General features: G+C 59.4%; 2 protein-coding genes and 5 pseudogenes across 2 annotated transcripts; all 7 read left to right on the top strand.

The window, feature by feature from the left end:
- The first annotated feature begins 1,643 nt into the window (after positions 1-1,643).
- Positions 1,644-3,682, top strand: LOC141735742 (uncharacterized). Its single transcript, XM_074568873.1, is given in 3 exon segments — positions 1,644-1,677; positions 2,486-2,547; positions 2,549-3,682. Coding segments are annotated over 3 exon segments (1,230 nt in total).
- Positions 3,683-5,390: 1,708 nt separating this feature from the next.
- Positions 5,391-7,429, top strand: LOC141735741 (inositol 1,4,5-trisphosphate receptor-interacting protein-like 1; annotated as a pseudogene).
- A 1,708-nt stretch (positions 7,430-9,137) lies between these two features.
- On the top strand, positions 9,138-11,158 carry LOC141735740 (uncharacterized). The gene is given in 3 exon segments (XM_074568871.1): positions 9,138-9,171; positions 9,962-10,023; positions 10,025-11,158. Coding segments are annotated over 3 exon segments (1,230 nt in total).
- A 1,708-nt stretch (positions 11,159-12,866) lies between these two features.
- LOC141735739 (inositol 1,4,5-trisphosphate receptor-interacting protein-like 1) lies at positions 12,867-14,905 on the top strand (annotated as a pseudogene).
- Positions 14,906-17,346: 2,441 nt separating this feature from the next.
- Positions 17,347-18,634, top strand: LOC141735738 (inositol 1,4,5-trisphosphate receptor-interacting protein-like 1; annotated as a pseudogene).
- A 1,708-nt stretch (positions 18,635-20,342) lies between these two features.
- On the top strand, positions 20,343-22,365 carry LOC141735737 (inositol 1,4,5-trisphosphate receptor-interacting protein-like 1; annotated as a pseudogene).
- Positions 22,366-24,073: 1,708 nt separating this feature from the next.
- Positions 24,074-26,097, top strand: LOC141735736 (inositol 1,4,5-trisphosphate receptor-interacting protein-like 1; annotated as a pseudogene).
- The last annotated feature ends 1,377 nt before the right edge of the window (positions 26,098-27,474 follow it).

Here is a 27,474-nt window from a genome sequence, read left to right as displayed (position 1 = left end):
CCCTCTTCGTGGGAGTCCGTTCCCTGTGGGAACTTCACCCTGTACAAAGTTGTCAATAAATCGCTTGTTTGTTTGAACTAACGCTGTGTCCGTGAGTGGCCATGCATCGCTTTGTTGGGGAAGGCGGGCACAAGCTGCTGGCTGCGCAGCTGCCGCAGAGTCAGGGGGTGTTTTGCAGAAGAGCCGCTGCAGTGGGCTCTGGTTTCCTGAGTCCCTGGGCTTTGGCTTGCCAGGTGTTGGGGGTTAATCCCAGTAGGCAGCTTGGCATCACGCAGCTGCTCAATCCCTTGCCCCAGGGGGACAGTGGCGGAGAGAATCTGAAGGGTAAAAGTGGGAAAACGTGTGGGCTGAGCTCAGACCGTTTAGTAGGTAAAGCAAGAGCTACACGCCTAAGCAAAGCAGAAGAAAGAACCCCTTCACTACCCTCCTGCTCTGCCAACCAGACGTGCCTTCTTGGGAAGCATTCTGCCTCAGGCAGGACGGAGGGAGTTGATTGGGGAACAGGCTCGGAAATAGAGCTTTTCCCTATACTAGTAGAAAGGGAAAGAAAGAATGTTAATGTAGCGATTGTTTGTACAAAGTTAAATGCATACCTTCACAAGGAAATCCCAGGAAAACAAACTGGCTTAAGAGCTAGTGAGATACGAAGTGGTTGTGCAGCAACTCTTGAACTTTTACCAGTTTTTGGGTGAAGTCCAACAAGATGCTGAGCGCTCTCAGTTGAAATCCTCACCACCGGGGAAGTCACCCAACACTTTGACAAATTCAGTCATGCTTTTGTCCAATAGTAAGATGAAAACCATTTTTTCCCACATGTTGTTACAATACGTATTCAGTTCTTTAATTAAATAGAATCACGGGATCACAGCACGGTGGGGGTTGGAAGGGACCTCTGGAGATCATCTAGTCCAGCCCCCCTGCCAGAGCAGGCTCACCCAGAGCAGGTGGCACACGAACGCGTCCAGGGGCTTTTTGAATGTCTCCAGAGACAGACGCTCCACCGCCTCTCTGGGCAGCCTGTTCCAGTGCTCTGCCACCCTCACAGGAAAGACGTTCCTCCTCATGTTGAGATGGAACTTCCTGTGCTCAAGTTTGTGCCCGTTACCTCTTGTCCTGTCACTGGGCACCGCTGAAAAGAGCCTGGCCCCATGCTCCTGACACCCACCCTTTAAGTGTTTATAAGCATTGCTAAGGTCCCCCCTCAGTCATCTTCTTTCCAGACTAGAAAGACCCAAGTCCCTCAGCCTTTCCTCCTAAGAGAGATGTTCCAGTCCCCTCATCATCTTCGTAGCCCTTTGCTGTACCCTCTCCAGCAGTTCCCTGTCCTCTTTGAACTGGGGAGCCCAGAACTTGTACTCAAGGTTTTGGCTTCTGTGATGGTGGATCTACCTTAGAGAAGCCAGGTCTGTTGGGAGCTGATGGCATTCACCTGACTTCATGGTGCAGGGAAAAAGACGGGAGAACGCGGGAGCCAGAAAGGAAAGGGAAACGCCTGCGCAGCGGCCCTCTGCCGAGAGCGGCAGCGTTCTCCTCTCAGTGATTGTCTCCCCAGCGCAGCAGCCGGTGAAGAGCACGGTGGCTACAAAGATGGTTGTGGCACTGCTTTCCCTTCACACTCGTCACCACCCTGGCGGCAATTTCACATGGGCCGAGAAACTCCCCGGCAGCTCCGGCTGGGCAGGGACCAAGCGAGAGGCACCGCTCATGTGCCTCCGTGCCTTCACCGGGGTGCGGCTGGAGAATATGCCCGACCCAGATGCTCCCCAGGGAGTTGATACCACAGAACTGAACACGCTGGACACAGAGAAGCCCGTGCTCTATCGGCAGTGGGACTTGCCCACCGGGAAACGTCTGCCCGCTCCCCCACCATCACCCTCGGGAAAGCAGCGTCCTCTGGCAGCGGCACAGCAGGAGCAGAGATCCTGCCGCGGACAGGCCCCACCCCACCACCAGCACACACACCACCACCCACCCGTGGGTGTCAGGTGGGCCCACCAAGAGCACACCCGCCACCCCAAGCTCAGAGGCAGCACCAAGGGAGGCGATTCACCGCACGGGCTGGGATCTCAAGGAGCAAAGCACCTGCGGGTCACGTCACCTGACAGTAGGTTTGGTAAGGGTCTGGGGGGGCTTGTGTCGGCTTTGGAAAGGGAACTCCCGGGAGCCCCGGCCTGCCGGGTGGGTCTGGACTGTGTGGGGTCGGGGCTGGGGCTGCCCGGGGCAGCGGTGGGTCGCTGAGGCGGGGGGTGGCCCCAGGGCGGGGCTGGTTGCCCTGTGATGCGCTCTGGTGCCTGGGACACCACAGGGGACGCGTCACAATGGGGCCGGCTATAAAGGGCGCCATCGGGCAGCGCTGCCCCAGGTCAGCAGGCTGCCCCAGTTCGGCACGGGACAATGGTGAGTGGGCTGGCGGGGGGAGGCTGGGCTGGACCAGGGCCGGGGCACAAACGCTGGCCCCTGGGGGGTGGGTTCTCACATGGCATAGAGGGCCCAGCCGCTGGCGGGAGCGCCTTGGGCCAGGCCCGGTGCCGCTGGCGGCGGGGCTGGGCGCAGGCCTTGCTGCCTCCCCGCTGCCTCGGCCCCCCTCCTGCCTGCCCCCAGCTCCCTGCGGCTGCCGTCCCCGCTACCGCCAGCTCCCGCCCGCCCTCCCAGCCCCACTGAACCCCTTCTCTCCCTCCTCCTGCAGGTCATGGCTGCTGCCAGTTTGCTACTGTCCCTCCTTGCTGTGCTAAGCGTCTTCCAGCTCCCACTGACGGTGGGCGATGAGCTGGACGAGGCCACGCAAGACCGCAAGCGTTGGCGTGCTGACCTTCTGGACAAGCAGATGAGGCGGCTGCAGCAGGATCTGGAGGAAACGCACCTGGAGCCGTGGAGCCAGAAGGAGAGCGACGTTTCCTGGGGGGCTCTTGCTGGTGTCCTGGTGCTGCTCCTCGGGCTCGGCTGGTGGCTCATGAAAAGGAGCCATTGGCCAGCCAGCAGCAGCAAGGAGAGCGGTTCCGGAAAGAAGGCGGAGGAGCGGGAGCAAGAATCAAAACCCAGTCTTGCACTGCACGCGCGCCTGATTTCCGTCGAGCGCCTCCTTGAACTGTCGGAGTCATTCATGAAGGTGGAGGCCCTGGTAGATGATCTCCTCCGCATCTGCCACAAGCGTTCCAGGGATACTGGGATGCCACGCGTGAAGGCAGTCGTCGGGGTGGAGAGCGCTTTAGGAGGTTGGGGTCCCCAGGAGGATGATGCCACCTACCGCCTGCTGGTGCCCCTGAAGCCTCCTCACGGGCACGCCTTCCATCTGGAGCTGGGCACCATGGAGGGGATGCCGGCCAAGCACTCCTGCATCCGCGTGGAGCCGGAGTGCAGCTGCAAGAGGGAGCGGCTGGAGAAGGACACGCTGTGCTTCCTCCACTGCCACGAGGAGCAGCGGAAAAATCGGGGTCCCAGCCTCCTCAACACCTTCTGCACCGGCCCCTACCTGGACGTAGAGAAAACGGCCCGCTGGTTCCAGGACATGGTAAAAGACGCCTGGCTGGCTTTGCCTCAGTCGAGACACTGCCATCTGAAGGTGCTGCCCTCCAAGCGCTCCTGCAAGCTCCGGCTGACGGATGCTTCTGGCAGTACTGTCTTCATTCACATGATGCTTGGGGTGCAGCAAGGTGACTCGTACGCCGTCCTGAGCATCCGCTAGGAAGAGACTGCTGCAAGGAGCCTTGCGACAGAGACTGCCTCTACCACCTGGACAGTGAGTGCCCTCCCTCTTCGTGGGAGTCCGTTCCCTGTGGGAACTTCACCCTGTACAAAGTTGTCAATAAATCGCTTGTTTGTTTGAACTAACGCTGTGTCCGTGAGTGGCCATGCATCGCTTTGTTGGGGAAGGCGGGCACAAGCTGCTGGCTGCGCAGCTGCCGCAGAGTCAGGGGGTGTTTTGCAGAAGAGCCGCTGCAGTGGGCTCTGGTTTCCTGAGTCCCTGGGCTTTGGCTTGCCAGGTGTTGGGGGTTAATCCCAGTAGGCAGCTTGGCATCACGCAGCTGCTCAATCCCTTGCCCCAGGGGGACAGTGGCGGAGAGAATCTGAAGGGTAAAAGTGGGAAAACGTGTGGGCTGAGCTCAGACCGTTTAGTAGGTAAAGCAAGAGCTACACGCCTAAGCAAAGCAGAAGAAAGAACCCCTTCACTACCCTCCTGCTCTGCCAACCAGACGTGCCTTCTTGGGAAGCATTCTGCCTCAGGCAGGACGGAGGGAGTTGATTGGGGAACAGACTCGGAAATAGAGCTTTTCCCTATACTAGTAGAAAGGGAAAGAAAGAACGTTAATGTAGCGATTGTTTGTACAAAGTTAAATGCATACCTTCACAAGGAAATCCCAGGAAAACAAACTGGCTTAAGAGCTAGTGAGATACGAAGTGGTTGTGCAGCAACTCTTGAACTTTTACCAGTTTTTGGGTGAAGTCCAACAAGATGCTGAGCGCTCTCAGTTGAAATCCTCACCACCGGGGAAGTCACCCAACACTTTGACAAATTCAGTCATGCTTTTGTCCAATAGTAAGATGAAAACCATTTTTTCCCACATGTTGTTACAATACGTATTCAGTTCTTTAATTAAATAGAATCACGGGATCACAGCACGGTGGGGGTTGGAAGGGACCTCTGGAGATCATCTAGTCCAGCCCCCCTGCCAGAGCAGGCTCACCCAGAGCAGGTGGCACACGAACGCGTCCAGGGGCTTTTTGAATGTCTCCAGAGACAGACGCTCCACCACCTCTCTGGGCAGCCTGTTCCAGTGCTCTGCCACCCTCACAGGAAAGACGTTCCTCCTCATGTTGAGATGGAACTTCCTGTGCTCAAGTTTGTGCCCGTTACCTCTTGTCCTGTCACTGGGCACCGCTGAAAAGAGCCTGGCCCCATGCTCCTGACACCCACCCTTTAAGTGTTTATAAGCATTGCTAAGGTCCCCCCTCAGTCATCTTCTTTCCAGACTAGAAAGACCCAAGTCCCTCAGCCTTTCCTCCTAAGAGAGATGTTCCAGTCCCCTCATCATCTTGGTAGCCCTTTGCTGTACCCTCTCCAGCAGTTCCCTGTCCTCTTTGAACTGGGGAGCCCAGAACTTGTACTCAAGGTTTTGGCTTCTGTGATGGTGGATCTACCTTAGAGAAGCCAGGTCTGTTGGGAGCTGATGGCATTCACCTGACTTCATGGTGCAGGGAAAAAGACGGGAGAACGCGGGAGCCAGAAAGGAAAGGGAAACGCCTGCGCAGCGGCCCTCTGCCGAGAGCGGCAGCGTTCTCCTCTCAGTGATTGTCTCCCCAGCGCAGCAGCCGGTGAAGAGCACGGTGGCTACAAAGATGGTTGTGGCACTGCTTTCCCTTCACACTCGTCACCACCCTGGCGGCAATTTCACATGGGCCGAGGAACTCCCCGGCAGCTCCGGCTGGGCAGGGACCAAGCGAGAGGCACCGCTCATGTGCCTCCGTGCCTTCACCGGGGTGCGGCTGGAGAATATGCCCGACCCAGATGCTCCCCAGGGAGTTGATACCACAGAACTGAACACGCTGGACACAGAGAAGCCCGTGCTCTATCGGCAGTGGGACTTGCCCACCGGGAAACGTCTGCCCGCTCCCCCACCATCACCCTCGGGAAAGCAGCGTCCTCTGGCAGCGGCACAGCAGGAGCAGAGATCCTGCCGCGGACAGGCCCCACCCCACCACCAGCACACACACCACCACCCACCCGTGGGTGTCAGGTGGGCCCACCAAGAGCACACCCGCCACCCCAAGCTCAGAGGCAGCACCAAGGGAGGCGATTCACCGCACGGGCTGGGATCTCAAGGAGCAAAGCACCTGCGGGTCACGTCACCTGACAGTAGGTTTGGTAAGGGTCTGGGGGGGCTTGTGTCGGCTTTGGAAAGGGAACTCCCGGGAGCCCCGGCCTGCCGGGTGGGTCTGGACTGTGTGGGGTCGGGGCTGGGGCTGCCCGGGGCAGCGGTGGGTCGCTGAGGCGGGGGGTGGCCCCAGGGCGGGGCTGGTTGCCCTGTGATGCGCTCTGGTGCCTGGGACACCACAGGGGACGCGTCACAATGGGGCCGGCTATAAAGGGCGCCATCGGGCAGCGCTGCCCCAGGTCAGCAGGCTGCCCCAGTTCGGCACGGGACAATGGTGAGTGGGCTGGCGGGGGGAGGCTGGGCTGGACCAGGGCCGGGGCACAAACGCTGGCCCCTGGGGGGTGGGTTCTCACATGGCATAGAGGGCCCAGCCGCTGGCGGGAGCGCCTTGGGCCAGGCCCGGTGCCACTGGCGGCGGGGCTGGGCGCAGGCCTTGCTGCCTCCCCGCTGCCTCGGCCCCCCTCCTGCCTGCCCCCAGCTCCCTGCGGCTGCCGTCCCCGCTACCGCCAGCTCCCGCCCGCCCTCCCAGCCCCACTGAACCCCTTCTCTCCCTCCTCCTGCAGGTCATGGCTGCTGCCAGTTTGCTACTGTCCCTCCTTGCTGTGCTAAGCGTCTTCCAGCTCCCACTGACGGTGGGCGATGAGCTGGATGAGGCCACGCAAGACCGCAAGCGTTGGCGTGCTGGCTTTCTGGACAAGCAGATGAGGCGGCTGCAGCAGGATCTGGAGGAAACGCACCTGGAGCCGTGGAGCCAGAAGGAGAGCGACATTTCCTGGGGGGCTCTTGCTGGTGTCCTGGTGCTGCTCCTCGGGCTCGGCTGGTGGCTCATGAAAAGGAGCCATTGGCCAGCCAGCAGCAGCAAGGAGAGCGGTTCCGGAAAGAAGGCGGAGGAGCGGGAGCAAGAATCAAAACCCAGTCTTGCACTGCACGCGCGCCTGATTTCCGTCGAGCGCCTCCTTGAACTGTCGGAGTCATTCATGAAGGTGGAGGCCCTGGTAGATGATCTCCTCCGCATCTGCCACAAGCGTTCCAGGGATACTGGGATGCCACGCGTGAAGGCAGTCGTCGGGGTGGAGAGCGCTTTAGGAGGTTGGGGTCCCCAGGAGGATGATGCCACCTACCGCCTGCTGGTGCCCCTGAAGCCTCCTCACGGGCACGCCTTCCATCTGGAGCTGGGCACCATGGAGGGGATGCCGGCCAAGCACTCCTGCATCCGCGTGGAGCCGGAGTGCAGCTGCAAGAGGGAGCGGCTGGAGAAGGACACGCTGTGCTTCCTCCACTGCCACCAGGAGCAGCGGAAAAATCGGGGTCCCAGCCTCCTCAACACCTTCTGCACCGGCCCCTACCTGGACGTAGAGAAAACGGCCCGCTGGTTCCAGGACATGGTAAAAGACGCCTGGCTGGCTTTGCCTCAGTCGAGACACTGCCATCTGAAGGTGCTGCCCTCCAAGCGCTCCTGCAAGCTCCGGCTGACGGATGCTTCTGGCAGTACTGTCTTCATTCACATGATGCTTGGGGTGCAGCAAGGTGACTCGTACGCCGTCCTGAGCATCCGCTAGGAAGAGACTGCTGCAAGGAGCCTTGCGACAGAGACTGCCTCTACCACCTGGACAGTGAGTGCCCTCCCTCTTCCTGGGAGTCCGTTCCCTGTGGGAACTTCACCCTGTACAAAGTTGTCAATAAATCGCTTGTTTGTTTGAACTAACGCTGTGTCCGTGAGTGGCCATGCATCGCTTTGTTGGGGAAGGCGGGCACAAGCTGCTGGCTGCGCAGCTGCCGCAGAGTCAGGGGGTGTTTTGCAGAAGAGCCGCTGCAGTGGGCTCTGGTTTCCTGAGTCCCTGGGCTTTGGCTTGCCAGGTGTTGGGGGTTAATCCCAGTAGGCAGCTTGGCATCACGCAGCTGCTCAATCCCTTGCCCCAGGGGGACAGTGGCGGAGAGAATCTGAAGGGTAAAAGTGGGAAAACGTGTGGGCTGAGCTCAGACCGTTTAGTAGGTAAAGCAAGAGCTACACGCCTAAGCAAAGCAGAAGAAAGAACCCCTTCACTACCCTCCTGCTCTGCCAACCAGACGTGCCTTCTTGGGAAGCATTCTGCCTCAGGCAGGACGGAGGGAGTTGATTGGGGAACAGGCTCGGAAATAGAGCTTTTCCCTATACTAGTAGAAAGGGAAAGAAAGAACGTTAATGTAGCGATTGTTTGTACAAAGTTAAATGCATACCTTCACAAGGAAATCCCAGGAAAACAAACTGGCTTAAGAGCTAGTGAGATACGAAGTGGTTGTGCAGCAACTCTTGAACTTTTACCAGTTTTTGGGTGAAGTCCAACAAGATGCTGAGCGCTCTCAGTTGAAATCCTCACCACCGGGGAAGTCACCCAACACTTTGACAAATTCAGTCATGCTTTTGTCCAATAGTAAGATGAAAACCATTTTTTCCCACATGTTGTTACAATACGTATTCAGTTCTTTAATTAAATAGAATCACGGGATCACAGCACGGTGGGGGTTGGAAGGGACCTCTGGAGATCATCTAGTCCAGCCCCCCTGCCAGAGCAGGCTCACCCAGAGCAGGTGGCACACGAACGCGTCCAGGGGCTTTTTGAATGTCTCCAGAGACAGACGCTCCACCACCTCTCTGGGCAGCCTGTTCCAGTGCTCTGCCACCCTCACAGGAAAGACGTTCCTCCTCATGTTGAGATGGAACTTCCTGTGCTCAAGTTTGTGCCCGTTACCTCTTGTCCTGTCACTGGGCACCGCTGAAAAGAGCCTGGCCCCATGCTCCTGACACCCACCCTTTAAGTGTTTATAAGCATTGCTAAGGTCCCCCCTCAGTCATCTTCTTTCCAGACTAGAAAGACCCAAGTCCCTCAGCCTTTCCTCCTAAGAGAGATGTTCCAGTCCCCTCATCATCTTGGTAGCCCTTTGCTGTACCCTCTCCAGCAGTTCCCTGTCCTCTTTGAACTGGGGAGCCCAGAACTTGTACTCAAGGTTTTGGCTTCTGTGATGGTGGATCTACCTTAGAGAAGCCAGGTCTGTTGGGAGCTGATGGCATTCACCTGACTTCATGGTGCAGGGAAAAAGACGGGAGAACGCGGGAGCCAGAAAGGAAAGGGAAACGCCTGCGCAGCGGCCCTCTGCCGAGAGCGGCAGCGTTCTCCTCTCAGTGATTGTCTCCCCAGCGCAGCAGCCGGTGAAGAGCACGGTGGCTACAAAGATGGTTGTGGCACTGCTTTCCCTTCACACTCGTCACCACCCTGGCGGCAATTTCACATGGGCCGAGAAACTCCCCGGCAGCTCCGGCTGGGCAGGGACCAAGCGAGAGGCACCGCTCATGTGCCTCCGTGCCTTCACCGGGGTGCGGCTGGAGAATATGCCCGACCCAGATGCTCCCCAGGGAGTTGATACCACAGAACTGAACACGCTGGACACAGAGAAGCCCGTGCTCTATCGGCAGTGGGACTTGCCCACCGGGAAACGTCTGCCCGCTCCCCCACCATCACCCTCGGGAAAGCAGCGTCCTCTGGCAGCGGCACAGCAGGAGCAGAGATCCTGCCGCGGACAGGCCCCACCCCACCACCAGCACACACACCACCACCCACCCGTGGGTGTCAGGTGGGCCCACCAAGAGCACACCCGCCACCCCAAGCTCAGAGGCAGCACCAAGGGAGGCGATTCACCGCACGGGCTGGGATCTCAAGGAGCAAAGCACCTGCGGGTCACGTCACCTGACAGTAGGTTTGGTAAGGGTCTGGGGGGGCTTGTGTCGGCTTTGGAAAGGGAACTCCCGGGAGCCCCGGCCTGCCGGGTGGGTCTGGACTGTGTGGGGTCGGGGCTGGGGCTGCCCGGGGCAGCGGTGGGTCGCTGAGGCGGGGGGTGGCCCCAGGGCGGGGCTGGTTGCCCTGTGATGCGCTCTGGTGCCTGGGACACCACAGGGGACGCGTCACAATGGGGCCGGCTATAAAGGGCGCCATCGGGCAGCGCTGCCCCAGTTCGGCACGGGACAATGGTGAGTGGGCTGGCGGGGGGAGGCTGGGCTGGACGAGGGCCGGGGCACAAACGCTGGCCCCTGGGGGGTGGGTTCTCACATGGCATAGAGGGCCCAGCCGCTGGCGGGAGCGCCTTGGGCCAGGCCCGGTGCCGCTGGCGGCGGGGCTGGGCGCAGGCCTTGCTGCCTCCCCGCTGCCTCGGCCCCCCTCCTGCCTGCCCCCAGCTCCCTGCGGCTGCCGTCCCCGCTACCGCCAGCTCCCGCCCGCCCTCCCAGCCCCACTGAACCCCTTCTCTCCCTCCTCCTGCAGGTCATGGCTGCTGCCAGTTTGCTACTGTCCCTCCTTGCTGTGCTAAGCGTCTTCCAGCTCCCACTGACGGTGGGCGATGAGCTGGACGAGGCCACGCAAGACCGCAAGCGTTGGCGCGCTGACCTTCTGGACAAGCAGATGAGGCGGCTGCTGCAGGATCTGGAGGAAACGCACCTGGAGCCGTGGAGACAGAAGGAGAGCGACGTTTCCTGGGGGGCTCTTGCTGGTGTCCTGGTGCTGCTCCTCGGGCTCGGCTGGTGGCTCATGAAAAGGAGCCATTGGCCAGCCAGCAGCAGCAAGGAGAGCGGTTCCGGAAAGAAGGCGGAGGAGCGGGAGCAAGAATCAAAACCCAGTCTTGCACTGCACGCGCGCCTGATTTCCGTCGAGCGCCTCCTTGAACTGTCGGAGTCATTCATGAAGGTGGAGGCCCTGGTAGATGATCTCCTCCGCATCTGCCACAAGCGTTCCAGGGATACTGGGATGCCACGCGTGAAGGCAGTCGTCGGGGTGGAGAGCGCTTTAGGAGGTTGGGGTCCCCAGGAGGATGATGCCACCTACCGCCTGCTGGTGCCCCTGAAGCCTCCTCACGGGCACGCCTTCCATCTGGAGCTGGGCACCATGGAGGGGATGCCGGCCAAGCACTCCTGCATCCGCGTGGAGCCGGAGTGCAGCTGCAAGAGGGAGCGGCTGGAGAAGGACACGCTGTGCTTCCTCCACTGCCACGAGGAGCAGCGGAAAAATCGGGGTCCCAGCCTCCTCAACACCTTCTGCACCGGCCCCTACCTGGACGTAGAGAAAACGGCCCGCTGGTTCCAGGACATGGTAAAAGACGCCTGGCTGGCTTTGCCTCAGTCGAGACACTGCCATCTGAAGGTGCTGCCCTCCAAGCGCTCCTGCAAGCTCCGGCTGACGGATGCTTCTGGCAGTACTGTCTTCATTCACATGATGCTTGGGGTGCAGCGAGGTGACTCGTACGCCGTCCTGAGCATCCACTAGGAAGAGACTGCTGCAAGGAGCCTTGCGACAGAGACTGCCTCTACCACCTGGACAGTGAGTGCCCTCCCTCTTCCTGGGAGTCCGTTCCCTGTGGGAACTTCACCCTGTACAAAGTTGTCAATAAATCGCTTGTTTGTTTGAACTAACGCTGTGTCCGTGAGTGGCCATGCATCGCTTTGTTGGGGAAGGCGGGCACAAGCTGCTGGCTGCGCAGCTGCCGCAGAGTCAGGGGGTGTTTTGCAGAAGAGCCGCTGCAGTGGGCTCTGGTTTCCTGAGTCCCTGGGCTTTGGCTTGCCAGGTGTTGGGGGTTAATCCCAGTAGGCAGCTTGGCATCACGCAGCTGCTCAATCCCTTGCCCCAGGGGGACAGTGGCGGAGAGAATCTGAAGGGTAAAAGTGGGAAAACGTGTGGGCTGAGCTCAGACCGTTTAGTAGGTAAAGCAAGAGCTACACGCCTAAGCAAAGCAGAAGAAAGAACCCCTTCACTACCCTCCTGCTCTGCCAACCAGACGTGCCTTCTTGGGAAGCATTCTGCCTCAGGCAGGACGGAGGGAGTTGATTGGGGAACAGGCTCGGAAATAGAGCTTTTCCCTATACTAGTAGAAAGGGAAAGAAAGAACGTTAATGTAGCGATTGTTTGTACAAAGTTAAATGCATACCTTCACAAGGAAATCCCAGGAAAACAAACTGGCTTAAGAGCTAGTGAGATACGAAGTGGTTGTGCAGCAACTCTTGAACTTTTACCAGTTTTTGGGTGAAGTCCAACAAGATGCTGAGCGCTCTCAGTTGAAATCCTCACCACCGGGGAAGTCACCCAACACTTTGACAAATTCAGTCATGCTTTTGTCCAATAGTAAGATGAAAACCATTTTTTCCCACATGTTGTTACAATACGTATTCAGTTCTTTAATTAAATAGAATCACGGGATCACAGCACGGTGGGGGTTGGAAGGGACCTCTGGAGATCATCTAGTCCAGCCCCCCTGCCAGAGCAGGCTCACCCAGAGCAGGTGGCACACGAACGCGTCCAGGGGCTTTTTGAATGTCTCCAGAGACAGACGCTCCACCACCTCTCTGGGCAGCCTGTTCCAGTGCTCTGCCACCCTCACAGGAAAGACGTTCCTCCTCATGTTGAGATGGAACTTCCTGTGCTCAAGTTTGTGCCCGTTACCTCTTGTCCTGTCACTGGGCACCGCTGAAAAGAGCCTGGCCCCATGCTCCTGACACCCACCCTTTAAGTGTTTATAAGCATTGCTAAGGTCCCCCCTCAGTCATCTTCTTTCCAGACTAGAAAGACCCAAGTCCCTCAGCCTTTCCTCCTAAGAGAGATGTTCCAGTCCCCTCATCATCTTGGTAGCCCTTTGCTGTACCCTCTCCAGCAGTTCCCTGTCCTCTTTGAACTGGGGAGCCCAGAACTTGTACTCAAGGTTTTGGCTTCTGTGATGGTGGATCTACCTTAGAGAAGCCAGGTCTGTTGGGAGCTGATGGCATTCACCTGACTTCATGGTGCAGGGAAAAAGACGGGAGAACGCGGGAGCCAGAAAGGAAAGGGAAACGCCTGCGCAGCGGCCCTCTGCCGAGAGCGGCAGCGTTCTCCTCTCAGTGATTGTCTCCCCAGCGCAGCAGCCGGTGAAGAGCACGGTGGCTACAAAGATGGTTGTGGCACTGCTTTCCCTTCACACTCGTCACCACCCTGGCGGCAATTTCACATGGGCCGAGAAACTCCCCGGCAGCTCCGGCTGGGCAGGGACCAAGCGAGAGGCACCGCTCATGTGCCTCCGTGCCTTCACCGGGGTGCGGCTGGAGAATATGCCCGACCCAGATGCTCCCCAGGGAGTTGATACCACAGAACTGAACACGCTGGACACAGAGAAGCCCGTGCTCTATCGGCAGTGGGACTTGCCCACCGGGAAACGTCTGCCCGCTCCCCCACCATCACCCTCGGGAAAGCAGCGTCCTCTGGCAGCGGCACAGCAGGAGCAGAGATCCTGCCGCGGACAGGCCCCACCCCACCACCAGCACACACACCACCACCCACCCGTGGGTGTCAGGTGGGCCCACCAAGAGCACACCCGCCACCCCAAGCTCAGAGGCAGCACCAAGGGAGCCGATTCACCGCACGGGCTGGGATCTCAAGGAGCAAAGCACCTGCGGGTCACGTCACCTGACAGTAGGTTTGGTAAGGGTCTGGGGGGGCTTGTGTCGGCTTTGGAAAGGGAACTCCCGGGAGCCCCGGCCTGCCGGGTGGGTCTGGACTGTGTGGGGTCGGGGCTGGGGCTGCCCGGGGCAGCGGTGGGTCGCTGAGGCGGGGGGTGGCCCCAGGGAGGGGCTGGTTGCCCTGTGATGCGCTCTGGTGCCTGGGACACCACAGGGGACGCGTCACAATGGGGCCGGCTATAAAGGGCGCCATCGGGCAGCGCTGCCCCAGGTCAGCAGGCTGCCCCAGTTCGGCACGGGACAATGGTGAGTGGGCTGGCGGGGGGAGGCTGGGCTGGACCAGGGCCGGGGCACAAACGCTGGCCCCTGGGGGGTGGGTTCTCACATGGCATAGAGGGCCCAGCCGCTGGCGGGAGCGCCTTGGGCCAGGCCCGGTGCCGCTGGCGGCGGGGCTGGGCGCAGGCCTTGCTGCCTCCCCGCTGCCTCGGCCCCCCTCCTGCCTGCCCCCAGCTCCCTGCGGCTGCCGTCCCCGCTACCGCCAGCTCCCGCCCGCCCTCCCAGCCCCACTGAACCCCTTCTCTCCCTCCTCCTGCAGGTCATGGCTGCTGCCAGTTTGCTACTGTCCCTCCTTGCTGTGCTAAGCGTCTTCCAGCTCCCACTGACGGTGGGCGATGAGCTGGATGAGGCCACGCAAGACCGCAAGCGTTGGCGTGCTGGCTTTCTGGACAAGCAGATGAGGCGGCTGCAGCAGGATCTGGAGGAAACGCACCTGGAGCCGTGGAGCCAGAAGGAGAGCGACGTTTCCTGGGGGGCTCTTGCTGGTGTCCTGGTGCTGCTCCTCGGGCTCGGCTGGTGGCTCATGAAAAGGAGCCATTGGCCAGCCAGCAGCAGCAAGGAGAGCGGTTCCGGAAAGAAGGCGGAGGAGCGGGAGCAAGAATCAAAACCCAGTCTTGCACTGCACGCGCGCCTGATTTCCGTCGAGCGCCTCCTTGAACTGTCGGAGTCATTCATGAAGGTGGAGGCCCTGGTAGATGATCTCCTCCGCATCTGCCACAAGCGTTCCAGGGATACCGGGATGCCACGCGTGAAGGCAGTCGTCGGGGTGGAGAGCGCTTTAGGAGGTTGGGGTCCCCAGGAGGATGATGCCACCTACCGCCTGCTGGTGCCCCTGAAGCCTCCTCACGGGCACGCCTTCCATCTGGAGCTGGGCACCATGGAGGGGATGCCGGCCAAGCACTCCTGCATCCGCGTGGAGCCGGAGTGCAGCTGCAAGAGGGAGCGGCTGGAGAAGGACACGCTGTGCTTCCTCCACTGCCACCAGGAGCAGCGGAAAAATCGGGGTCCCAGCCTCCTCAACACCTTCTGCACCGGCCCCTACCTGGACGTAGAGAAAACGGCCCGCTGGTTCCAGGACATGGTAAAAGACGCCTGGCTGGCTTTGCCTCAGTCGAGACACTGCCATCTGAAGGTGCTGCCCTCCAAGCGCTCCTGCAAGCTCCGGCTGACGGATGCTTCTGGCAGTACTGTCTTCATTCACATGATGCTTGGGGTGCAGCAAGGTGACTCGTACGCCGTCCTGAGCATCCGCTAGGAAGAGACTGCTGCAAGGAGCCTTGCGACAGTGACTGCCTCTACCACCTGGACAGTGAGTGCCCTCCCTCTTCCTGGGAGTCCGTTCCCTGTGGGAACTTCACCCTGTACAAAGTTGTCAATAAATCGCTTGTTTGTTTGAACTAACGCTGTGTCCGTGAGTGGCCATGCATCGCTTTGTTGGGGAAGGCGGGCACAAGCTGCTGGCTGCGCAGCTGCCGCAGAGTCAGGGGGTGTTTTGCAGAAGAGCCGCTGCAGTGGGCTCTGGTTTCCTGAGTCCCTGGGCTTTGGCTTGCCAGGTGTTGGGGGTTAATCCCAGTAGGCAGCTTGGCATCACGCAGCTGCTCAATCCCTTGCCCCAGGGGGACAGTGGCGGAGAGAATCTGAAGGGTAAAAGTGGGAAAACGTGTGGGCTGAGCTCAGACCGTTTAGTAGGTAAAGCAAGAGCTACACGCCTAAGCAAAGCAGAAGAAAGAACCCCTTCACTACCCTCCTGCTCTGCCAACCAGACGTGCCTTCTTGGGAAGCATTCTGCCTCAGGCAGGACGGAGGGAGTTGATTGGGGAACAGACTCGGAAATAGAGCTTTTCCCTATACTAGTAGAAAGGGAAAGAAAGAACGTTAATGTAGCGATTGTTTGTACAAAGTTAAATGCATACCTTCACAAGGAAATCCCAGGAAAACAAACTGGCTTAAGAGCTAGTGAGATACGAAGTGGTTGTGCAGCAACTCTTGAACTTTTACCAGCTTTTGGGTGAAGTCCAACAAGATGCTGAGCGCTCTCAGTTGAAATCCTCACCACCGGGGAAGTCACCCAACACTTTGACAAATTCAGTCATGCTTTTGTCCAATAGTAAGATGAAAACCATTTTTTCCCACATGTTGTTACAATACGTATTCAGTTCTTTAATTAAATAGAATCACGGGATCACAGCACGGTGGGGGTTGGAAGGGACCTCTGGAGATCATCTAGTCCAGCCCCCCTGCCAGAGCAGGCTCACCCAGAGCAGGTGGCACACGAACGCGTCCAGGGGCTTTTTGAATGTCTCCAGAGACAGACGCTCCACCACCTCTCTGGGCAGCCTGTTCCAGTGCTCTGCCACCCTCACAGGAAAGACGTTCCTCCTCATGTTGAGCTGGAACTTCCTGTGCTCAGGTTTGTGCCCGTTACCTCTTGTCCTGTCACTGGGCACCGCTGAAAAGAGCCTGGCCCCATGCTCCTGACACCCACCCTTTAAGTGTTTATAAGCATTGCTAAGGTCCCCCCTCAGTCATCTTCTTTCCAGACTAGAAAGACCCAAGTCCCTCAGCCTTTCCTCCTAAGAGAGATGTTCCAGTCCCCTCATCATCTTGGTAGCCCTTTGCTGTACCCTCTCCAGCAGTTCCCTGTCCTCTTTGAACTGGGGAGCCCAGAACTTGTACTCAAGGTTTTGGCTTCTGTGATGGTGGATCTACCTTAGAGAAGCCAGGTCTGTTGGGAGCTGATGGCATTCACCTGACTTCATGGTGCAGGGAAAAAGACGGGAGAACGCGGGAGCCAGAAAGGAAAGGGAAACGCCTGCGCAGCGGCCCTCTGCCGAGAGCGGCAGCGTTCTCCTCTCAGTGATTGTCTCCCCAGCGCAGCAGCCGGTGAAGAGCACGGTGGCTACAAAGATGGTTGTGGCACTGCTTTCCCTTCACACTCGTCACCACCCTGGCGGCAATTTCACATGGGCCGAGAAACTCCCCGGCAGCTCCGGCTGGGCAGGGACCAAGCGAGAGGCACCGCTCATGTGCCTCCGTGCCTTCACCGGGGTGCGGCTGGAGAATATGCCCGACCCAGATGCTCCCCAGGGAGTTGATACCACAGAACTGAACACGCTGGACACAGAGAAGCCCGTGCTCTATCGGCAGTGGGACTTGCCCACCGGGAAACGTCTGCCCGCTCCCCCACCATCACCCTCGGGAAAGCAGCGTCCTCTGGCAGCGGCACAGCAGGAGCAGAGATCCTGCCGCGGACAGGCCCCACCCCACCACCAGCACACACACCACCACCCACCCGTGGGTGTCAGGTGGGCCCACCAAGAGCACACCTGCCACCCCAAGCTCAGAGGCAGCACCAAGGGAGCCGATTCACCGCACGGGCTGGGATCTCAAGGAGCAAAGCACCTGCGGGTCACGTCACCTGACAGTAGGTTTGGTAAGGGTCTGGGGGGGGTTGTGTCGGCTTTGGAAAGGGAACTCCCGGGAGCCCCGGCCTGCCGGGTGGGTCTGGACTGTGTGGGGTCGGGGCTGGGGCTGCCCGGGGCAGCGGTGGGTCGCTGAGGCGGGGGGTGGCCCCAGGGCGGGGCTGGTTGCCCTGTGATGCGCTCTGGTGCCTGGGACACCACAGGGGACGCGTCACAATGGGGCCGGCTATAAAGGGCGCCATCGGGCAGCGCTGCCCCAGTTCGGCATGGGACAATGGTGAGTGGGCTGGCGGGGGGAGGCTGGGCTGGACCAGGGCCGGGGCACAAACGCTGGCCCCTGGGGGGTGGGTTCTCACATGGCATAGAGGGCCCAGCCGCTGGCGGGAGCGCCTTGGGCCAGGCCCGGTGCCGCTGGCGGCGGGGCTGGGCGCAGGCCTTGCTGCCTCCCCGCTGCCTCGGCCCCCCTCCTGCCTGCCCCCAGCTCCCTGCGGCTGCCGTCCCCGCTACCGCCAGCTCCCGCCCGCCCTCCCAGCCCCACTGAACCCCTTCTCTCCCTCCTCCTGCAGGTCATGGCTGCTGCCAGTTTGCTACCGTCCCTCCTTGCTGTGCAAAGTGTCTTCCAGCTCCCACTGCTGGTGGGCGATGAGCTGGACGAGGCCACGCAAGACCGCATGCGTTGGCGTGCTGACCTTCTGGACAAGCAGATGAGGCGGCTGCTGCAGGATCTGGAGGAAACGCACCTGGAGCCGTGGAGCCAGAAGGAGAGCGACGTTTCCTGGGGGGCTCTTGCTGGTGTCCTGGTGCTGCTCCTCGGGCTCGGCTGGTGGCTCATGAAAAGGAGCCATTGGCCAGCCAGCAGCAGCAAGGAGAGCGGTTCCGGAAAGAAGGCGGAGGAGCGGGAGCAAGAATCAAAACCCAGTCTTGCACTGCACGCGCGCCTGATTTCCGTCGAGCGCCTCCTTGAACTGTCGGAGTCATTCATGAAGGTGGAGGCCCTGGTAGATGATCTCCTCCGCATCTGCCACAAGCGTTCCAGGGATACTGGGATGCCACGCGTGAAGGCAGTCGTCGGGGTGGAGAGCGCTTTAGGAGGTTGGGGTCCCCAGGAGGATGATGCCACCTACCGCCTGCTGGTGCCCCTGAAGCCTCCTCACGGGCACGCCTTCCATCTGGAGCTGGGCACCATGGAGGGGATGCCGGCCAAGCACTCCTGCATCCGCGTGGAGCCGGAGTGCAGCTGCAAGAGGGAGCGGCTGGAGAAGGACACGCTGTGCTTCCTCCACTGCCACGAGGAGCAGCGGAAAAATCGGGGTCCCAGCCTCCTCAACACCTTCTGCACCGGCCCCTACCTGGACGTAGAGAAAACGGCCCGCTGGTTCCAGGACATGGTAAAAGACGCCTGGCTGGCTTTGCCTCAGTCGAGACACTGCCATCTGAAGGTGCTGCCCTCCAAGCGCTCCTGCAAGCTCCGGCTGACGGATGCTTCTGGCAGTACTGTCTTCATTCACATGATGCTTGGGGTGCAGCGAGGTGACTCGTACGCCGTCCTGAGCATCCACTAGGAAGAGACTGCTGCAAGGAGCCTTGCGACAGAGACTGCCTCTACCACCTGGACAGTGAGTGCCCTCCCTCTTCCTGGGAGTCCGTTCCCTGTGGGAACTTCACCCTGTACAAAGTTGTCAATAAATCGCTTGTTTGTTTGAACTAACGCTGTGTCCGTGAGTGGCCATGCATCGCTTTGTTGGGGAAGGCGGGCACAAGCTGCTGGCTGCGCAGCTGCCGCAGAGTCAGGGGGTGTTTTGCAGAAGAGCCGCTGCAGTGGGCTCTGGTTTCCTGAGTCCCTGGGCTTTGGCTTGCCAGGTGTTGGGGGTTAATCCCAGTAGGCAGCTTGGCATCACGCAGCTGCTCAATCCCTTGCCCCAGGGGGACAGTGGCGGAGAGAATCTGAAGGGTAAAAGTGGGAAAACGTGTGGGCTGAGCTCAGACCGTTTAGTAGGTAAAGCAAGAGCTACACGCCTAAGCAAAGCAGAAGAAAGAACCCCTTCACTACCCTCCTGCTCTGCCAACCAGATGTGCCTTCTTGGGAAGCATTCTGCCTCAGGCAGGACGGAGGGAGTTGATTGGGGAACAGGCTCGGAAATAGAGCTTTTCCCTATACTAGTAGAAAGGGAAAGAAAGAACGTTAATGTAGCGATTGTTTGTACAAAGTTAAATGCATACCTTCACAAGGAAATCCCAGGAAAACAAACTGGCTTAAGAGCTAGTGAGATACGAAGTGGTTGTGCAGCAACTCTTGAACTTTTACCAGTTTTTGGGTGAAGTCCAACAAGATGCTGAGCGCTCTCAGTTGAAATCCTCACCACTGGGGAAGTCACCCAACACTTTGACAAATTCAGTCATGCTTTTGTCCAATAGTAAGATGAAAACCATTTTTTCCCACATGTTGTTACAATACGTATTCAGTTCTTTAATTAAATAGAATCACGGGATCACAGCACGGTGGGGGTTGGAAGGGACCTCTGGAGATCATCTAGTCCAGCCCCCCTGCCAGAGCAGGCTCACCCAGAGCAGGTGGCACACGAACGCGTCCAGGGGCTTTTTGAATGTCTCCAGAGACAGACGCTCCACCACCTCTCTGGGCAGCCTGTTCCAGTGCTCTGCCACCCTCACAGGAAAGACGTTCCTCCTCATGTTGAGCTGGAACTTCCTGTGCTCAGGTTTGTGCCCGTTACCTCTTGTCCTGTCACTGGGCACCGCTGAAAAGAGCCTGGCCCCATGCTCCTGACACCCACCCTTTAAGTGTTTATAAGCATTGCTAAGGTCCCCCCTCAGTCATCTTCTTTCCAGACTAGAAAGACCCAAGTCCCTCAGCCTTTCCTCCTAAGAGAGATGTTCCAGTCCCCTCATCATCTTGGTAGCCCTTTGCTGTACCCTCTCCAGCAGTTCCCTGTCCTCTTTGAACTGGGGCGCCCAGAACTTGTACTCAAGGTTTTGGCTTCTGTGATGGTGGATCTACCTTAGAGAAGCCAGGTCTGTTGGGAGCTGATGGCATTCACCTGACTTCATGGTGCAGGGAAAAAGACGGGAGAACACGGGAGCCAGAAAGGAAAGGGAAACGCCTGCGCAGCGGCCCTCTGCCGAGAGCGGCAGCGTTCTCCTCTCAGTGATTGTCTCCCCAGCGCAGCAGCCGGTGAAGAGCACGGTGGCTACAAAGATGGTTGTGGCACTGCTTTCCCTTCACACTCGTCACCACCCTGGCGGCAATTTCACATGGGCCGAGAAACTCCCCGGCAGCTCCGGCTGGGCAGGGACCAAGCGAGAGGCACCGCTCATGTGCCTCCGTGCCTTCACCGGGGTGCGGCTGGAGAATATGCCCGACCCAGATGCTCCCCAGGGAGTTGATACCACAGAACTGAACACGCTGGACACAGAGAAGCCCGTGCTCTATCGGCAGTGGGACTTGCCCACCGGGAAACGTCTGCCCGCTCCCCCACCATCACCCTCGGGAAAGCAGCGTCCTCTGGCAGCGGCACAGCAGGAGCAGAGATCCTGCCGCGGACAGGCCCCACCCCACCACCAGCACACACACCACCACCCACCCGTGGGTGTCAGGTGGGCCCACCAAGAGCACACCCGCCACCCCAAGCTCAGAGGCAGCACCAAGGGAGCCGATTCACCGCACGGGCTGGGATCTCAAGGAGCAAAGCACCTGCGGGTCACGTCACCTGACAGTAGGTTTGGTAAGGGTCTGGGGGGGCTTGTGTCGGCTTTGGAAAGGGAACTCCCGGGAGCCCCGGCCTGCCGGGTGGGTCTGGACTGTGTGGGGTCGGGGCTGGGGCTGCCCGGGGCAGCGGTGGGTCGCTGAGGCGGGGGGTGGCCCCAGGGCGGGGCTGGTTGCCCTGTGATGCGCTCTGGTGCCTGGGACACCACAGGGGACGCGTCACAATGGGGCTGGCTATAAAGGGCGCCATCGGGCAGCGCTGCCCCAGTTCGGCACGGGACAATGGTGAGTGGGCTGGCGGGGGGAGGCTGGGCTGGACCAGGGCCGGGGCACAAACGCTGGCCCCTGGGGGTGGGTTCTCACATGGCATAGAGGGCCCAGCTGCTGGCGGGAGCGCCTTGGGCCAGGCCCGGTGCCGCTGGCGGCGGGGCTGGGCGCAGGCCTTGCTGCCTCCCCGCTGCCTCGGCCCCCCTCCTGCCTGCCCCCAGCTCCCTGCGGCTGCCGTCCCCGCTACCGCCAGCTCCCGCCCGCCCTCCCAGCCCCACTGAACCCCTTCTCTCCCTCCTCCTGCAGGTCATGGCTGCTGCCAGTTTGCTACCGTCCCTCCTTGCTGTGCAAAGTGTCTTCCAGCTCCCACTGCTGGTGGGCGATGAGCTGGACGAGGCCACGCAAGACCGCATGCGTTGGCGTGCTGACCTTCTGGACAAGCAGATGAGGCGGCTGCTGCAGGATCTGGAGGAAACGCACCTGGAGCCGTGGAGCCAGAAGGAGAGCGACGTTTCCTGGGGGGCTCTTGCTGGTGTCCTGGTGCTGCTCCTCGGGCTCGGCTGGTGGCTCATGAAAAGGAGCCATTGGCCAGCCAGCAGCAGCAAGGAGAGCGGTTCCGGAAAGAAGGCGGAGGAGCGGGAGCAAGAATCAAAACCCAGTCTTGCACTGCACGCGCGCCTGATTTCCGTCGAGCGCCTCCTTGAACTGTCGGAGTCATTCATGAAGGTGGAGGCCCTGGTAGATGATCTCCTCCGCATCTGCCACAAGCGTTCCAGGGATACTGGGATGCCACGCGTGAAGGCAGTCGTCGGGGTGGAGAGCGCTTTAGGAGGTTGGGGTCCCCAGGAGGATGATGCCACCTACCGCCTGCTGGTGCCCCTGAAGCCTCCTCACGGGCACGCCTTCCATCTGGAGCTGGGCACCATGGAGGGGATGCCGGCCAAGCACTCCTGCATCCGCGTGGAGCCGGAGTGCAGCTGCAAGAGGGAGCGGCTGGAGAAGGACACGCTGTGCTTCCTCCACTGCCACCAGGAGCAGCTGCGGAAAAATCGGGGTCCCAGCCTCCTCAACACCTTCTGCACCGGCCCCTACCTGGACGTAGAGAAAACGGCCCGCTGGTTCCAGGACATGGTAAAAGACGCCTGGCTGGCTTTGCCTCAGTCGAGACACTGCCATCTGAAGGTGCTGCCCTCCAAGCGCTCCTGCAAGCTCCGGCTGACGGATGCTTCTGGCAGTACTGTCTTCATTCACATGATGCTTGGGGTGCAGCGAGGTGACTCGTACGCCGTCCTGAGCATCCACTAGGAAGAGACTGCTGCAAGGAGCCTTGCGACAGAGACTGCCTCTACCACCTGGACAGTGAGTGCCCTCCCTCTTCCTGGGAGTCCGTTCCCTGTGGGAACTTCACCCTGTACAAAGTTGTCAATAAATCGCTTGTTTGTTTGAACTAACGCTGTGTCCGTGAGTGGCCATGCATCGCTTTGTTGGGGAAGGCGGGCACAAGCTGCTGGCTGCGCAGCTGCCGCAGAGTCAGGGGGTGTTTTGCAGAAGAGCCGCTGCAGTGGGCTCTGGTTTCCTGAGTCCCTGGGCTTTGGCTTGCCAGGTGTTGGGGGTTAATCCCAGTAGGCAGCTTGGCATCACGCAGCTGCTCAATCCCTTGCCCCAGGGGGACAGTGGCGGAGAGAATCTGAAGGGTAAAAGTGGGAAAACGTGTGGGCTGAGCTCAGACCGTTTAGTAGGTAAAGCAAGAGCTACACGCCTAAGCAAAGCAGAAGAAAGAACCCCTTCACTACCCTCCTGCTCTGCCAACCAGACGTGCCTTCTTGGGAAGCATTCTGCCTCAGGCAGGACGGAGGGAGTTGATTGGGGAACAGACTCGGAAATAGAGCTTTTCCCTATACTAGTAGAAAGGGAAAGAAAGAACGTTAATGTAGCGATTGTTTGTACAAAGTTAAATGCATACCTTCACAAGGAAATCCCAGGAAAACAAACTGGCTTAAGAGCTAGTGAGATACGAAGTGGTTGTGCAGCAACTCTTGAACTTTTACCAGTTTTTGGGTGAAGTCCAACAAGATGCTGAGCGCTCTCAGTTGAAATCCTCACCACCGGGGAAGTCACCCAACACTTTGACAAATTCAGTCATGCTTTTGTCCAATAGTAAGATGAAAACCATTTTTTCCCACATGTTGTTACAATACGTATTCAGTTCTTTAATTAAATAGAATCACGGGATCACAGCACGGTGGGGGTTGGAAGGGACCTCTGGAGATCATCTAGTCCAGCCCCCCTGCCAGAGCAGGCTCACCCAGAGCAGGTGGCACACGAACGCGTCCAGGGGCTTTTTGAATGTCTCCAGAGACAGACGCTCCACCACCTCTCTGGGCAGCCTGTTCCAGTGCTCTGCCACCCTCACAGGAAAGACGTTCCTCCTCATGTTGAGCTGGAACTTCCTGTGCTCAGGTTTGTGCCCGTTACCTCTTGTCCTGTCACTGGGCACCGCTGAAAAGAGCCTGGCCCCATGCTCCTGACACCCACCCTTTAAGTGTTTATAAGCATTGCTAAGGTCCCCCCTCAGTCATCTTCTTTCCAGACTAGAAAGACCCAAGTCCCTCAGCCTTTCCTCCTAAGAGAGATGTTCCAGTCCCCTCATCATCTTGGTAGCCCTTTGCTGTACCCTCTCCAGCAGTTCCCTGTCCTCTTTGAACTGGGGAGCCCAGAACTTGTACTCAAGGTTTTGGCTTCTGTGATGGTGGATCTACCTTAGAGAAGCCAGGTCTGTTGGGAGCTGATGGCATTCACCTGACTTCATGGTGCAGGGAAAAAGACGGGAGAACGCGGGAGCCAGAAAGGAAAGGGAAACGCCTGCGCAGCGGCCCTCTGCCGAGAGCGGCAGCGTTCTCCTCTCAGTGATTGTCTCCCCAGCGCAGCAGCCGGTGAAGAGCACGGTGGCTACAAAGATGGTTGTGGCACTGCTTTCCCTTCACACTCGTCACCACCCTGGCGGCAATTTCACATGGGCCGAGAAACTCCCCGGCAGCTCCGGCTGGGCAGGGACCAAGCGAGAGGCACCGCTCATGTGCCTCCGTGCCTTCACCGGGGTGCGGCTGGAGAATATGCCCGACCCAGATGCTCCCCAGGGAGTTGATACCACAGAACTGAACACGCTGGACACAGAGAAGCCCGTGCTCTATCGGCAGTGGGACTTGCCCACCGGGAAACGTCTGCCCGCTCCCCCACCATCACCCTCGGGAAAGCAGCGTCCTCTGGCAGCGGCACAGCAGGAGCAGAGATCCTGCCGCGGACAGGCCCCACCCCACCACCAGCACACACACCACCACCCACCCGTGGGTGTCAGGTGGGCCCACCAAGAGCACACCCGCCACCCCAAGCTCAGAGGCAGCACCAAGGGAGCCGATTCACCGCACGGGCTGGGATCTCAAGGAGCAAAGCACCTGCGGGTCACGTCACCTGACAGTAGGTTTGGTAAGGGTCTGGGGGGGCTTGTGTCGGCTTTGGAAAGGGAACTCCCGGGAGCCCCGGCCTGCCGGGTGGGTCTGGACTGTGTGGGGTCAGGGCTGGGGCTGCCCGGGGCAGCGGTGGGTCGCTGAGGCGGGGGGTGGCCCCAGGGCGGGGCTGGTTGCCCTGTGATGCGCTCTGGTGCCTGGGACACCACAGGGGACGCGTCACAATGGGGCTGGCTATAAAGGGCGCCATCGGGCAGCGCTGCCCCAGTTCGGCACGGGACAATGGTGAGTGGGCTGGCGGGGGGAGGCTGGGCTGGACCAGGGCCGGGGCACAAACGCTGGCCCCTGGGGGGTGGGTTCTCACATGGCATAGAGGGCCCAGCCGCTGGCGGGAGCGCCTTGGGCCAGGCCCGGTGCCGCTGGCGGCGGGGCTGGGCGCAGGCCTTGCTGCCTCCCCGCTGCCTCGGCCCCCCTCCTGCCTGCCCCCAGCTCCCTGCGGCTGCCGTCCCCGCTACCGCCAGCTCCCGCCCGCCCTCCCAGCCCCACTGAACCCCTTCTCTCCCTCCTCCTGCAGGTCATGGCTGCTGCCAGTTTGCTACCGTCCCTCCTTGCTGTGCAAAGTGTCTTCCAGCTCCCACTGCTGGTGGGCGATGAGCTGGACGAGGCCACGCAAGACCGCATGCGTTGGCGTGCTGACCTTCTGGACAAGCAGATGAGGCGGCTGCTGCAGGATCTGGAGGAAACGCACCTGGAGCCGTGGAGCCAGAAGGAGAGCGACGTTTCCTGGGGGGCTCTTGCTGGTGTCCTGGTGCTGCTCCTCGGGCTCGGCTGGTGGCTCATGAAAAGGAGCCATTGGCCAGCCAGCAGCAGCAAGGAGAGCGGTTCCGGAAAGAAGGCGGAGGAGCGGGAGCAAGAATCAAAACCCAGTCTTGCACTGCACGCGCGCCTGATTTCCGTCGAGCGCCTCCTTGAACTGTCGGAGTCATTCATGAAGGTGGAGGCCCTGGTAGATGATCTCCTCCGCATCTGCCACAAGCGTTCCAGGGATACTGGGATGCCACGCGTGAAGGCAGTCGTCGGGGTGGAGAGCGCTTTAGGAGGTTGGGGTCCCCAGGAGGATGATGCCACCTACCGCCTGCTGGTGCCCCTGAAGCCTCCTCACGGGCACGCCTTCCATCTGGAGCTGGGCACCATGGAGGGGATGCCGGCCAAGCACTCCTGCATCCGCGTGGAGCCGGAGTGCAGCTGCAAGAGGGAGCGGCTGGAGAAGGACACGCTGTGCTTCCTCCACTGCCACCAGGAGCAGCTGCGGAAAAATCGGGGTCCCAGCCTCCTCAACACCTTCTGCACCGGCCCCTACCTGGACGTAGAGAAAACGGCCCGCTGGTTCCAGGACATGGTAAAAGACGCCTGGCTGGCTTTGCCTCAGTCGAGACACTGCCATCTGAAGGTGCTGCCCTCCAAGCGCTCCTGCAAGCTCCGGCTGACGGATGCTTCTGGCAGTACTGTCTTCATTCACATGATGCTTGGGGTGCAGCGAGGTGACTCGTACGCCGTCCTGAGCATCCACTAGGAAGAGACTGCTGCAAGGAGCCTTGCGACAGAGACTGCCTCTACCACCTGGACAGTGAGTGCCCTCCCTCTTCCTGGGAGTCCGTTCCCTGTGGGAACTTCACCCTGTACAAAGTTGTCAATAAATCGCTTGTTTGTTTGAACTAACGCTGTGTCCGTGAGTGGCCATGCATCGCTTTGTTGGGGAAGGCGGGCACAAGCTGCTGGCTGCGCAGCTGCCGCAGAGTCAGGGGGTGTTTTGCAGAAGAGCCGCTGCAGTGGGCTCTGGTTTCCTGAGTCCCTGGGCTTTGGCTTGCCAGGTGTTGGGGGTTAATCCCAGTAGGCAGCTTGGCATCACGCAGCTGCTCAATCCCTTGCCCCAGGGGGACAGTGGCGGAGAGAATCTGAAGGGTAAAAGTGGGAAAACGTGTGGGCTGAGCTCAGACCGTTTAGTAGGTAAAGCAAGAGCTACACGCCTAAGCAAAGCAGAAGAAAGAACCCCTTCACTACCCTCCTGCTCTGCCAACCAGACGTGCCTTCTTGGGAAGCATTCTGCCTCAGGCAGGACGGAGGGAGTTGATTGGGGAACAGACTCGGAAATAGAGCTTTTCCCTATACTAGTAGAAAGGGAAAGAAAGAACGTTAATGTAGCGATTGTTTGTACAAAGTTAAATGCATACCTTCACAAGGAAATCCCAGGAAAACAAACTGGCTTAAGAGCTAGTGAGATACGAAGTGGTTGTGCAGCAACTCTTGAACTTTTACCAGTTTTTGGGTGAAGTCCAACAAGATGCTGAGCGCTCTCAGTTGAAATCCTCACCACCGGGGAAGTCACCCAACACTTTGACAAATTCAGTCATGCTTTTGTCCAATAGTAAGATGAAAACCATTTTTTCCCACATGTTGTTACAATACGTATTCAGTTCTTTAATTAAATAGAATCACGGGATCACAGCACGGTGGGGGTTGGAAGGGACCTCTGGAGATCATCTAGTCCAGCCCCCCTGCCAGAGCAGGCTCACCCAGAGCAGGTGGCACACGAACGCGTCCAGGGGCTTTTTGAATGTCTCCAGAGACAGACGCTCCACCACCTCTCTGGGCAGCCTGTTCCAGTGCTCTGCCACCCTCACAGGAAAGACGTTCCTCCTCATGTTGAGCTGGAACTTCCTGTGCTCAGGTTTGTGCCCGTTACCTCTTGTCCTGTCACTGGGCACCGCTGAAAAGAGCCTGGCCCCATGCTCCTGACACCCACCCTTTAAGTGTTTATAAGCATTGCTAAGGTCCCCCCTCAGTCATCTTCTTTCCAGACTAGAAAGACCCAAGTCCCTCAGCCTTTCCTCCTAAGAGAGATGTTCCAGTCCCCTCATCATCTTGGTAGCCCTTTGCTGTACCCTCTCCA

This window comes from Larus michahellis, chromosome Z (genome assembly GCF_964199755.1).
Source record: "Larus michahellis chromosome Z, bLarMic1.1, whole genome shotgun sequence".
NCBI lineage: Eukaryota > Metazoa > Chordata > Aves > Charadriiformes > Laridae > Larus > Larus michahellis.
This window is presented reverse-complemented; position numbering and strand designations above follow the sequence as displayed.